At 37.6% G+C, this 13,867-nt stretch overlaps 1 protein-coding gene across 1 annotated transcript; it reads left to right on the forward strand.

The window, feature by feature from the left end:
- Window positions 1-3,305: 3,305 nt before the first annotated feature.
- On the forward strand, window positions 3,306-8,227 carry kune (claudin). Its single transcript, XM_085951400.1, has 3 exons — window positions 3,306-3,519; window positions 4,386-4,664; window positions 5,285-8,227. Exons 1-3 carry the CDS (start codon window positions 3,384-3,386, stop codon window positions 5,551-5,553), a joined length of 684 nt encoding a protein of 227 aa, XP_085807526.1. The 5' UTR covers window positions 3,306-3,383; the 3' UTR covers window positions 5,554-8,227.
- Window positions 8,228-13,867: the final 5,640 nt, after the last annotated feature.

Raw genomic sequence — 13,867 nt, forward strand, 5'->3', positions numbered from 1 at the left:
CTTTATAGGTTAAATACTACTCGTTTGCATGCATGAGTACAAACGTAATCCGTTGTTTAGTGACGTCACGAATGTGATGTCATTATGTGTCATGGCGTCCATATAATGGCAAACTTATAAAATTTCATTCCCCGATCAATAATTCAAAATTTTGAAATTGTAGATGTGTCTGAAAGTGTGCGAACGGTACCATATAAATTTTATAATTATAAATGAATAAATATTATGAACTTTAAATAATTTATCACATTTATTTTATAATTCTACTGTACGAAAGGATAGAGTATTCCAAGTAAACATTTCCATATGGCAATACATTCAGTTTTTGCCGGTAACGCTTCTTGACATTTCGAATTGATCCGATTGATCGCTTAACGTTATCTCATAATATTAATGAATCCATCAATGGTATCTCGACAACGCGCAGTTAACTATACCGGTGACGAGAGGGATTTGTTGACCAACTGCGAGTTCACGTGTGACAAATGGATTTTCAAATGGTCGCAAGCGAGCCGCCTGCACCGCGATTTCCTAACTATCGACTCGTGTGGCACCAGACGACATGACGTAATTGTGACGTCAGCCAATACACGCTCGAAGCATGCCGCCCGCCCGCAGTGCCCACCGTAGATATTAAAAGTATATTAGTCTATGGTAGATATTATTACGATGAAACACCTATATGTGTATGGTGACAATGAATAGCGCCGCTGTCGGAGTAGCGTTATATTCTCTTAACTTGCACTCGCAAGTTCTAACATCGGGTCCCTGGATACGAATCATTGCAGAATTTAACAGCCGAAGCCAAGGAACTACGGTAGGTACCTAAGTAATTATATTATATACTCTAGATTGGGCTTTATATCAATAGAAGGTCATGTCACGGTAGTTTTGTTCTGGTGTTGTGGTTGCCGGAGTGTCATAATTGAATCTCCATGAATTGGTTATAAACTGCTTTGTTCATTAGATTGTCTGTTTTTAGAACCATATAATAAATCAATGAACACATATTTATTCTAGCGAACTACCACGATGCTCAAATCATGCTGGAATAGCATGAGAGCCCTCCAGAGGAAGGCTGATACGGCAGAAGGAGCCAGCATATTGAGAACTAGCGGTGGTCCACCCTTGGCTTCCAGATCAGCCAATAACCCCGCTGTGTTTTCATCAGTAGCGGATCATTTGCGAGTAGAGCGGTCTAATAACGCAGATTATGATGGGGCGCATTTGCAAACAATACATTCTACACCACTCCACTCGACAGCCATACACCATCACAAGTTCACATACTTCAAACAGACACATATAGAGAATCACCACTCCAAATACATTCACTGCGCGCATTGAGCGAGCTTCCACATGGCTCCCAAATGTAAATAATTTTAAAACCACTTGACACCTCTGACACATCTAGACCAGCATCTCCGCACGCATATTCCTCCATACAATACAATACAACACAGCACACACCGAGGGAGATACAACATTATAGTAACCATTTATAGTAACAATCATAATATCATAACCAATGAGACCCAACTCCCATAAAAATATTGTTTTATTTTTTATAAAAATAAAGAAAATACAATAACATTAAAATAATATTGATTAATTCATATTTCATTAGGTCATCGAATTCAACATCAGGTTTATATAATTAAAAACATACGTTTGATATCGGGGCTTCGAGCCGTTATTTTTTTCGTTTCGGTTTTCGTTTCGGTTCGAGTAAAAAAATATAATATCGGTTCGATTCCGGTTTTTGCAGACAAAAATAACGGTTTTCGGTTCAGACCCGAGTGATTAATTTTTAAATGTTGTATTTGTATTAAAAATTTTATCAAAACATTTTATGATACTCGTATAATAGCCCGGTGCTACGCTCCGAAACCGATGGTCACGCTGAAGCGCAGGGCTGTAGTCATATTTTTTGTTTTAAATAATTGTTAGTAATTATAAATTATGAGAATTGTGTCGAGATTTCTTTGCGTCTTGAACTTGATACACATATTATATCAAAATGAAAAATAGCAGCATATTTTTTATTTTGTACACCTACGTAATAATATGTATTCTGCTCGTCGAATTGGTATTTCCGTCAATGACTAACTGTGGGCATAACTAGGGAGTAAAATCATGACACGCGTGTTTGAATATGTGCCGAACCGAAAAGAACTGTCATTTTTTTCAATTCGGTTCCGGTTTTCAGTTCCGGCTCGAAGCCCTGTTCGATACTTACATAGAAAGTTTATAATACGCATAAAAATAGAAATTACTTACATCAATGTTTGAAATTTACATTTTTCGTTCCAACATTGATGTGTGTGATCAAAAAACATTTTATCAGGAACTGCCTCATTTGAAAGCAACGTAGTTTTAGCTGATTGAAAAGCGATCGACATGCAAGTTTGCTCGTTCATTCCTTGAAGCATTCCTGCTATAAATCCAGCAGCTAAGCAATCTCCAGCGCCGGACACGTTTACAACATTGTCGACTTCTTGAATTCTATAAAGTCTCGCTTGCAACTTTTTAGAATGTTTCTCATAAACAAACTTACCGTTTCGCATTGAATAAAATAATTGATCAGGGTCAGCTTTTCTTATGACAATAACTCCCACTTTACCTATTGTTAATATTAATGTATCTACATAATCAGCGACGTAACTAGCAATACTTAGAATACCATTAATATCATTTTGATTAGGCTTATCGATATTTTTAAATCCTAAAAACACAGCTATAGAAAAAAGCTCGTTCAAATTAGGCGACGCGAAATTCACGAATTTTCCATTATTTATCTTGAATGGCTTCGTTGCTTTCCGCAAATCTGTAGGTTCGAAGAAAACTGAAAATAAAAGAAAAGGGTATTTTTAATAAATTACAAAATGATAGGTATTGTTACAAAGAGATTGGACTCCTCCCACAGAGGGAGCACACAATGTCAGTGCGTACTCGTTTTGTGAACCAAAGTTATATCTCTCTGAAATTAGGTATACTTTGCTGCAAATGGGTCGTGCTCGGAGATAAAAACGCCCCACTGAGTATTTTTGTTTATCTATACTTCAGCTTACAACCAATTTGATACACGTATTTTCATTATAAAAAGTTCCCGCAATAAAAACTTTATTGGGATTCAGGGTAAGAAAGAATAATGCGAATGGAAGTAAGTATTTTATTTTTAATAACAATACAAAAAACAAAATTGCAACACAGTCATATTGTAATATTAATGTTGTCCAAGTAAACTGAAAATATTATTCTAGTTGTTTATGGTAAGTAAATTAATTTATTTACTATTATTGTCTATTGAGCGACGACTTGCAACATTGAATGTGTCATCAGGGCGAGCGTACACAAGAATTTGACGAAACATCACCTCAAAAATGGGAAAATCAAAAACAGGGCTATTCGCTCTAGGCTTTTTTGTGATAGCTTTTCTGTTCGTGTTCATCTCGTTCGTGTCTCCGTGCTGGCTGGAGACCGACGGGAAGCTCGTTAACCCAAAATTCATAAGACTAGGTATGTAAACATGCCTTATTAGTGTATCAAAACAAGTAGGTGTGGCACCATTTGTTATCCTAAATAACCGTTTGAACGGATGTAATTTGCACAGATTATTTACTATACATGTTAAACAATAACGATATTTTAGGATCGATAATATTACATGGCTCAATTCTTTTATGAAAAACCATTTTATGGTGGAATTTCTCATGAGAAATTATCTGTTGAACAGTCAGGCATACAATATAATTATGTTTTCATAAATAACTCGTGCTTATTCGTATGTAGTAGTAGACGATCTATTCGATTATGATTCTCTATTATACTTGCTCAAATATTGGACATATTGAAACATTAACTTCTTACATTTATGTAAGCTAAAATGATATGAATGTTGTTAAAAACCGGATTCAGGAAGATGTATTACCCGCTTGCTCAATCTTGCTCTGGATCCAAACATACATATAACTACAGCATGAATTTGCCAGATGCAATATTCGAACCTGTGACCTGCGGCTTTATAAGTGGACACTTTACAACTTATCCATCGCGGGCGCTTTCAAAAATGCCATAAGTGCTATTACAAATACAATAATACATCGCCAGGCTATGTGAGACAATATATTTCGTAGACGAACAAAACGGACCGCTTGATTTTCAATATCAAATGTCCCGTCATTTTGGGAGAGAGATTCAAAAAAATGTCAATAGATGCCACCCATAAGCTCAGAATATTGGGATTATAGTGCTTTAACTAACTACACATAATCCAGTATATCGGCTATTTTGAAAATGTGTTAGCCCATAACCGACTTGTACCAGTCTACATGTGCTTCATCTTGTCATAATCAAACTTTATTATATTCTGAATTTTCTTTCAGGTCTATGGCAAGTGTGCTTCCAGAACTTTGACGATCCGAGGCATTGGTACAATGACGTAAAATTCAATGCCTGTTGGTGGATCTTCGAAGAGGAGTATTACATCATCCACGACCTGCTTCTCCCAGGTTTCTTCGTGGCGACACAGTTCTTTTTCACTGTTACATTTACCCTCTGCCTCATCGCTGTGATCTTGCTCGTTCTGTATTCCGGCTGCAGCAGGGACCATGACCGATTTATACTGCTTCTCCTCACCCTTGGGGCGGACCTAGTTATAGCAGGTAAATATTATGGATATTGAGCAGAAACCAAATTTCCTAGGCCATTTAGAAGCCCTACAATAAAACCATGTTAATACGAATTCGAAATTCACCGTAAATCAAAGTGTTCACTAAAATTCACAAAATCTATTTATGGCATTTCCACTAATTCGATGAATGAACCATAATAGTCACCACTGATATTAATATGAAAGAAATTGTATTGGAAATGAAACCAATGTTAGAAATTTCCAGCATTTTTGCCATACGTTGTGTATTTCATAATTCGATTTTTTTTCCGATTTTCGGTCATGTCGATTTAGAATTAACGGGTTTTTATTGAATAAAAAATGTTGGAGAGAAACCCTCCATGAACGTGAGACGTGCTTTTATATATGAAAGTAAAGCTGGTAATTAGGTCATCAGTATGCATAACAGTCGTCAGAGACACAACGACACCCCACCTGTGGTATTCATATATTGCTTCCTGCTGATTTTTGCCAAGTAATTTTAATGAAAATGCTAATGATTGAAATTGACCTCAAGCCATTTATGACAGGCTGCTCATCAGTGATATGAGATATATTTTCGGCAACCGCACTGTATCTTTTGATATATGAATTATTATTTCCTTATTCTAGGTCTGAGCGGCTTAATAGCGGTGATAACATTCGGCGCGAGGGGCGACGGCAGAGACTGGATGCCGAACTGGGAGCACAACGACATCGGTTGGGCGTATGCCATCGGCGTGATCGGAGTCCTCCTTCTCTTCCCAGCCGGCATCATGTTCCTGGTCGAAGCCAGAGTACACCGATACAAGAAACTTAACGAAATCCAGAGCAGAGACCAATCCTCGTACGGATTGGAAGAACGGAAGGTGTCGTACGTCGGCGGTCATACCGATATCTAGGTTTATGATGTGTTAATATGTGAAAACAACGTACAATTCACAAGCGGAGTCTACAGCATAATGGTGGTGATTGATATCGATATAAATTCAAACAAGTGGACAGCATATATCTATTACGAGTAGCTCATGGGTATTTACTAAATGATTTGAAAGGTATTTTCGAATATGATGAGACATCATCATAAGTCCGGAATGAATTCTGGTTTCGTCAACTGTTTTCCAATTCGGTGCAAGTACACAAGACCTAGCTGATGCAGTTTTTTAATCTTACCGGATTGAATTGCTCTGCAATATTTGTACAGACCATAGAGCTCAACATCATATCTTCTCTTCTAATTATTACTGTCTTATGAATGACCCATCAATACGATTGAGAATTTTTCTTGCATAAATTTTCATTTCGTAGTGGAAATGTCCAGGTTTCCAAGGTGTAGATAAGTACATTAATTTTTTTTGTCATCAGTGTATTTTTTTCATTGTCATGTGACTCTTACGCAGTGATTTTGTAACCAGGTTTCGCGAACTTGTATTTGGGAATTTGAAAACACAAATAGCGTAGTTGTTAATAATTATTTGTAAAAAAGAAACTCAGGTCCTTAGCTTAACTGTTCATTCATCTATCAAATGAAAGAAGTGTGTTAAAATCCCATGATAATGTAATAAAATGTATGTATCAGAATTGTTGCTAATATCACATTGGAGTTGATTTAGATTCTAGAAGTGTCTATCTGCCAGTTAAAATTTGACTCAGTAACTGCCAAACGAGTTGTGTATCCGCCTTAGTTAAGTTTCAAATCATCTCTGATAATATTAACCGACCGAAAACCATTGTTTATTTATGTACCTACAGCTTATTAATTTAGTAATTTGTCAATTTTGACATGGCACTTGTCATCTTTTTATTTTTACACAGAAGTCATTATAATACTTGTTAGTTAGGGTTGATGACTTAGTATTATAAGTATGTATGAATGCTGAGTTGAAAACTTAATTCACTGCAATTGGACGTACGTATTTATGCAGAAAAACAACCAACCCACATGACCGATGAATTGAGATAGATCGACTTTTGCAATACTGTTTCGTCATGTCATACTAAACCAATATGTATTAATATATTAAGTACCGCCCTAGCGTGCAAAGAAATTATTGTAATTATACAGTTAAACCCCTATCGGACATCTGTAGATGACGCGATGATAAAAATGTATAATAAGTGAACACTAAATGTGCCGACAATTTTAACATGCATGTGCAATATGCGTAAAGTTAGAAGGCTTCCAACTTTTTCAATGCATATTTAAAGTACCCAGTGTGAGAAAACAGTGACATCTACAAAATTTCAATGGAATCTATGGATTGTTACAATCATAATTCACGCGTTTAATATGTATAAAAACTGGTGGTGGCGTGTAGTTCTACAATATAAATATATTCACAATTCCTTCGAGAATTGCAACAGGTTAATTTGTGATTTGGGGTTGATTTTCAATTGTTGCCGAATGTCGATGAGGGCTGTTTGCTATTCTGCATAGATTCGTCCGATTTAGAAGAGACTCGTGGAACCCACAAAAAGTTGAGGATAAATGAATCTCAAACATTCAACATGTTTAAATAATTTTAAATATTGTTTTTAAAATATTACACATAACAAAATTGACTGCAATATATATATATATGCACATATTTGTCATTACATAATGTACCTATATTGAAGAGTGCCTTCATTATTATATCATTTTTAAATGATATTTATAATTATTTTTTGGTGGTCATAATATCATTGCTACTGTATAGTCAGACGGAATCGTATAACAATATTGACGTTATGTTGTTCCATCAAAATTAAGTCTATTTATTTCGGCGTGCCTAAAAGGTAAAGTTTTTGTATTTTCTTATTATATTACAGCACTAGATAGAAGTGCCATTGCATTGGCAGCCATTGCAGATAGTGATGGTTTGTTTTTTAAATTCAATTAAACCTTGCGAAAACCGAGCCATAATAGTCTGGTTTACACAGGGGTAACTTATACTATTACTTCAATTAAGTATGACTGACAAAGTGCACAATATTTTTGTCAGATCTGCACAGCTCACCTCCACTATGATGGTTTAATTGAATTTTAAAAACCAACCAATATAACTGACAAAGTTTAGTATGCACTATTTATGTCAGATTTTATCAGACTATCTCCACTCTTTGCCACTGGTGTCCGGGCTGATATTAAAAGTTACCCATTTCTCGTTACACAACTAAGCTTGTGGTCGAGTGAATTCGGTGTGAAAATTTTGTTTTCTGTGAATAACAGTTCATTGTTTGTAAAATATTATATATGAATATTAAATGTGATACGTCCGTGTTACGATTTTTCAAGATGAGTCTTGCCAATAAACGTAACTTACTTTATAATAATATTCTATGCCATGGCAGCATTGAAACACGCTGACGTACACGGACTATTTCATTATACTGTACGTACGGTTTAGTGGTATTTGCAATGTTACAATAATACAAGGCATTTTTTTTTATCTCAATGCAGCCCTTACAAATATAACTCGGAGCACACAAGTGTGATAGTTTGATATTTGCTACTATGAATCTGTAATGTAAAATGATTTATAGATAATGAAATAATTAGTATCCTTTCAGCTTCATTTTAATAATCGAGGATTTTTTTCATTAGCAATGTGAATATGTAATAATATATATTTTAATTAAAAATGTGTCTTATCTATCAAAACATACTCAATATTATAGTATGTATGTATTATGCACCATTGTCCTGTGTGATTTTTTTTTTTTATTATACATAGTGCCTTTAACTATATATGTATGTATATTAGAATTTTGAAACTCTATTTAAAAATATATATATTAACGGTTGTTAATTTGGTAACATTAAGGACCAAATAGATTAGACACGTCATGTCTAATTATTAATTTTAAAACGTGTTATGCATTTACAAAATAAGTGACATATCAACAAAATGAATGAATTAATGATGATATTTGTTGATTCTTTTGTAAACAGACAAATATAAACTCTGGCTAAAGAGTTAACTCTACCTACATTGCGATGAGGGCTTACAGGTAAACATATCCAAGAGAAGTCATTTATCATAATTATTATAAATATTATAATATTACTATGCCGCAACCCAGTCTGGTACCGAAAAACATAGAAGTGGACAGCAAATATGTCTATTGAGTAGTGTATTTTTGACAGAGGTGGAAGTATGTCAAAGCTGTGACCAATTTGGAAGAGCAAAGATGTTATTAAAATTACTAAAATGCGTCTAATAGGATTGACGACAGCCAAATCATCTGGGTCATGATCATCAGACATGGGGTCCCGAGGGAGAAGTAAAATGTATTGCAAATGTATTTTTAACCTATTCTGCTGACGTGTCCACTTTAATTTATAGATTTTTCTATATGGTGGTGTATCCTAGACCGATCAATAACTTGACTTTATTAACCATGAAAATTTACTATTATAAACGCTGCATACTTTGGCCATAATTACCGCAATGAAAGATTGAAGGTAGATGGAAACTGGCTTGGCTATGCAGCTTCCATAAGTGGATCAATGGCGTCAGTGATCTGATACAAGTCCCCGGGAGACATGCTGCAATTTGGTCGCAAACCTTCAATAGAAGTCAAAAATGTCACACAATTTATAAATGCATGGCACTATCCTTTTTCCAGGAAACTCTTATCGTGGTTAGTTGAATCACAAATTACTACATATTTTACGAAATATAATATGATATTATTTTCGACTTGTGACATATATATACAATCATTGTATTTTTTATTAATGAATGACTCCAATGAGGAATGAATCACTAGACTATCAGAACAATTATTATCATGATGAATCTTTTACGTGACTGTCAATTAAATGATTTGAATCATAATCGAATGACTCGGAATGCAATTAGTTTAAAAATTATACATACATTATTTTTTCTATAAAATATTCTACATATTCCGTCCAGAAAAAACTGTATTATTATTATTAATTAATTATATATTATTATTTTTTACATTATACTATTTTGTTATTAATTTGTCGTACTGTTATTATTGTAAAAATGAAATGTAAAATAAATCAAACTAAGATTATTCCATAATAAATATTTTTTTTACTACATTCCTACTCTTTTTTTTGTTAACTCCCATTTTTTGTTAATCCAGCATTTCACCGCTCAGTGTTAGGGGCAGGGTCAAAAATGAACACGCTGATATAAACTCCTAACTGATGTGTATGATTTTTAATAAAAAGTTTCAATACACCTTTATTTGTCAGTTACCTTCATAAATGTAAAATCTACATAAATCACTTGAAATAGATTCTTTTGTAAGCTACTTCTTTATTGATTATATTCTTAAATACAATAATTACTATTCCCCATGAAAAAGTCTAAAGATAATCTCTGTGGAGTACGCCCTTTTGCCCTTATGCTATGCTTTTAAATAAAAATTTAAACTTTATGACTTCATGTGACTTTTAAATTAAATTGAAATCATGAAATCCAGGTCTTTTTGCTAGTTAGTTTACCTCTCAAACGAGATATTGATCAAAAATTTTACAAAAAAAAACAATTTTCCGATTATTGTTTTTCTCTTCAGTTTCTCTGCAAATTGAAATAGACACGAGAAAATGTTCTCATAGTATGAAAGACCTTGCATTATTGCAATGAAAGTTAGTTCCCAGACATTTAAATATTAACAATAAATAATAATTATAGTATGACTAAGCAGCATTGGATTAAAATAAACATAAAGCACAGTGCACATAAATATTTAACCCTTTCGACACCAAAATTTTAAGGCGTCTATATTAGAATCTAACCATTTTGTAAAATTAAGTTTACTCAAAGAAAGGACGAATCAGTAAACTTCATGGCGACTATTCCGAAGATTAATGGGTAAATCATAATAAATTGATGACGTACGATTTTCCGTATTTTTCACCACCTCCCCTCTCTGGTTGCTCATCTTGTTTAGCAGGCTGGTAGGACTGATGCTTCCGTTGGTGACGTCCATTATTTTTTTCCTTTGTTCGCAAGCGGAAAAATTGAGTCTTACGAAAGTACAGTAAAATTTTGAATTTGTCCATTAAAATGAAGTGCAACGAAGACAGCAACGTCGCGGAAGGACTGGCGATGGAAACCGACTCGAACGATTCGGAATTACTGATGGAGGAACCTGTGAATGTCAGTGAACTGAGGGCGTCAGTAATGTCACTGGACAATAAGGTAACGCAAATCTTTTCAATGTTGACCCAACAGGGTCTACCTGCAGTGGTACCTACTCCGCAGAAGCCGACGGTGAGCATCGACTCTCCGGTAAGTTTTTTACGGCCGCCCGCAAGGCCCGAACCAGCGGAAAAACCCAAGAGGATTCCGTTGCCTGTATTTAGTGTTATAGTACAGGAGCCTGCTTTTCCGACGCCAGACAAAACTCGGGTAGCGGAACTTACCAGGCTCCAGCTTTTTGACACGGATAATTGGGCGGGGGTTCGCTATGCTGAAACCGAAAAACAGTATTTGGCGGCCCCGACCTTCGTTGAGGTGGGACTCAACGATGAATTACGCCCCTTCGATCGTTAATCGCAAACCATTCATCTGATGGAGGGTACGATCGCCGGCTTCCAAAATGCGATGCTCGCACAAAAGGAGTGCATTCGGGACTCGTTACAGCGAGTGGTCGACTCTGTCAGCGACCACACCATTGGTACGGCTCATTTTGAGACGGACGTAAAGGAGTTCGGGAACTCGTCAGCACTCAACAGTGTCTGAGGACGTCACCCGAATCCTTTGTGGAAAACGGGCAAAGTTGATTCAGACGAGGCGACAGAAAATCATCTCGGTAATAAAAGACACCTTTACGCGAGAGGCTCTTACAAAGATTCCACCTAGCACCGAACACATCTTCAACAAAGATCAACTGGCGGTTTTTTTAGAGAGGTGGGGGTCGCGAGGAGGTCTTCGATCAGTGGTTGACCAGGACAGGGTGGAGAGTCAACCTAGCACTTCGACAGGTGGACACAAGGACACCTTTCGGAGGCAGGGATACACGAGGAGGATGTCAGACCAGGTTAGGGGTGGCTTGCCGAGAGGCCCACGCCCATCCAACCGAGATTTTCCCAGAGGTAACCGAGGTGGTGCGAGGGGCACTTACCCTAGACGCAGGTGACCGGGTCTCACTCACCACGTTCACAGGGGTACGCCTCCAGTATTTCCAGGAAATCTGGCAGCCCAAGGGTGCACCACCAATATTATTAAAAATAATAATGGGAACCCGTATTCCGTTTATCAAGAAACCCACTCTAATAATACCTTCCGTACAATTCTAGAAAAATTTCCAAACGGACAATCGCCGGAGATCACTTCACAAATCGCGGAATTGAAGAAATCGGGAGTATTAGAATCGGCAGAGCCATCTCCGAGCTTCCTATCAACCCTGTTCCTAGTAAGGCAGCAAGACGGCAGTCAACGACCCGTCTTCAACCTAAAACGCCTAAACGGTTTACTACAACCAAGGCCGTTCAAACTGTTCCACCATTTCAAGGTCCCAACATTCCTGCAAAGGGAAGACTGGTTAGTAAGAATAGACATAAGCCAAGCGTACCTACAGCTATACAACATCACCGATTCCTTCGGCTAGTTAACCAAGGAGAACTCCTGCAATTCACATGCCTGCCGTTCAGACTGTCGGCAGCACCAATACTGTTTGCCTCATTAACAAACTGGGTGGCCGAACACCTACGAGGAAAAGGTATGAGAATCGTCACTTACTTAGACGACTTTCTGATGGCAAATCAGTCCAGAGAGATTCTTCTGTCGCAACTGACAAATATCATAGATTTCATGCAGGCACTAGGCTGAATAATCAACAAGCAAAAATCTTGTCTAATCCCGAGCCAACAACGGAAGTTCTTGGGTATCACATGGAATACTCACAACAATCGGAAATATCTATCAACAGAGAAGTGCACATCACTTCGTCACCACCTGCAATTGCAGATCCAAAAAGGCAGTTGGTCACTCAAGCAGGCCCAACGCCTCCTCGGGCGACTCAACTTTGCAACCTTCGTCACTCCACAGGGGAGGTTGCATTGCCGACGTCCACAACGTACGAGCGCAAAATTGTGAAGGAACCACCCTCACCGAACAACATCGATTTCACCACAAGCTCGAGAGGACATCATGTGGTGGGCTCCTCAGGAAAGATTCACAGGGCAACCTACAATTACTTCCTCGCCACAGACGCAGCCGATTCAGGCTGGGGAGCGCAGTTAGACGAGTACCACCTATCAGGTACATGGACGCAAGGCCAATCCACGTGGAACTCCAACCGAAAGGAGCTGTATGCAGTACTCTCAGCCATAAAACTCCGGGAGCAAACGCTCAGTGGATCAGAATAACTCCTACAAACCGACAACAAAACAGTGGTGGCCTACATCAACAACGAAGGGGGCACAAAGTCCGCAACCCTACTACGTCTTTGCCGACAGATTCTGGAAATCACCAACCAGGCCAGTATATCATTGACTGCACAGTACCTTCCAGGCAAATACAACTGCGTGGCAGACCATTTCTCACGCAGAAAAATTATCCCAGAATGGCATTAGTTATGGCGGCTACAACTCCCATATTTCAAAGATGGGGACTCCCAGACGTAGACCTGTTCGCGTCCAACACAGCCCATGTTGTGACAACGTATGTCTCACGAAATCCGAACGATGCCCTTGCACTGTTCCACGATGCCTTCAGTCGTCAGTGGGACTTCAAACTAGCCTGGATATTCACGCCACCGAATCTAATTCCAGAGGTATTGGCACACCTGAACACGGCAAGGGCAAAATATTTACTAGTGGCCCCATGGTGGAAGAAGTGTTTTTGGAGCGCAGACCTATAGCAGAGATCACTGGAACCACCCAACCCGATCCCGCACTTCCACAAGTCCGGGACCTATCACTCCAGTTATGGATAATTTCGGGTGGGCAGAGTTGGTTTCTAGTTGGTCGGTAGAGGACAGATCACTTCTCACTTGCGGCTGGCGACCATCCACTTTGAAGACCTATAAACCTGCATGGGACAAATGGAAGATATGGTGCCTTGCCAAATCGATAAGCTATAATACCCCCGAACCGATTGAAGTGGCTAGATACCTGGGTCATTTGTACAATAAGGAAGGTCTTTTATATAACACTATCCTTGTACATAAGTCAGCCATAGCTACCTTTTGCAAACCTATGATTAGTAAAGACAACAGCAGTAACATAGTAGTGCGTCATAAAAT

Source organism: Rhyacophila brunnea, unplaced genomic scaffold (genome assembly GCF_057557595.1).
Source record: "Rhyacophila brunnea isolate RB1 unplaced genomic scaffold, BYU_Rbru_1.0 scaffold_24, whole genome shotgun sequence".
Classification (NCBI taxonomy): Eukaryota; Metazoa; Arthropoda; class Insecta; order Trichoptera; family Rhyacophilidae; genus Rhyacophila; species Rhyacophila brunnea.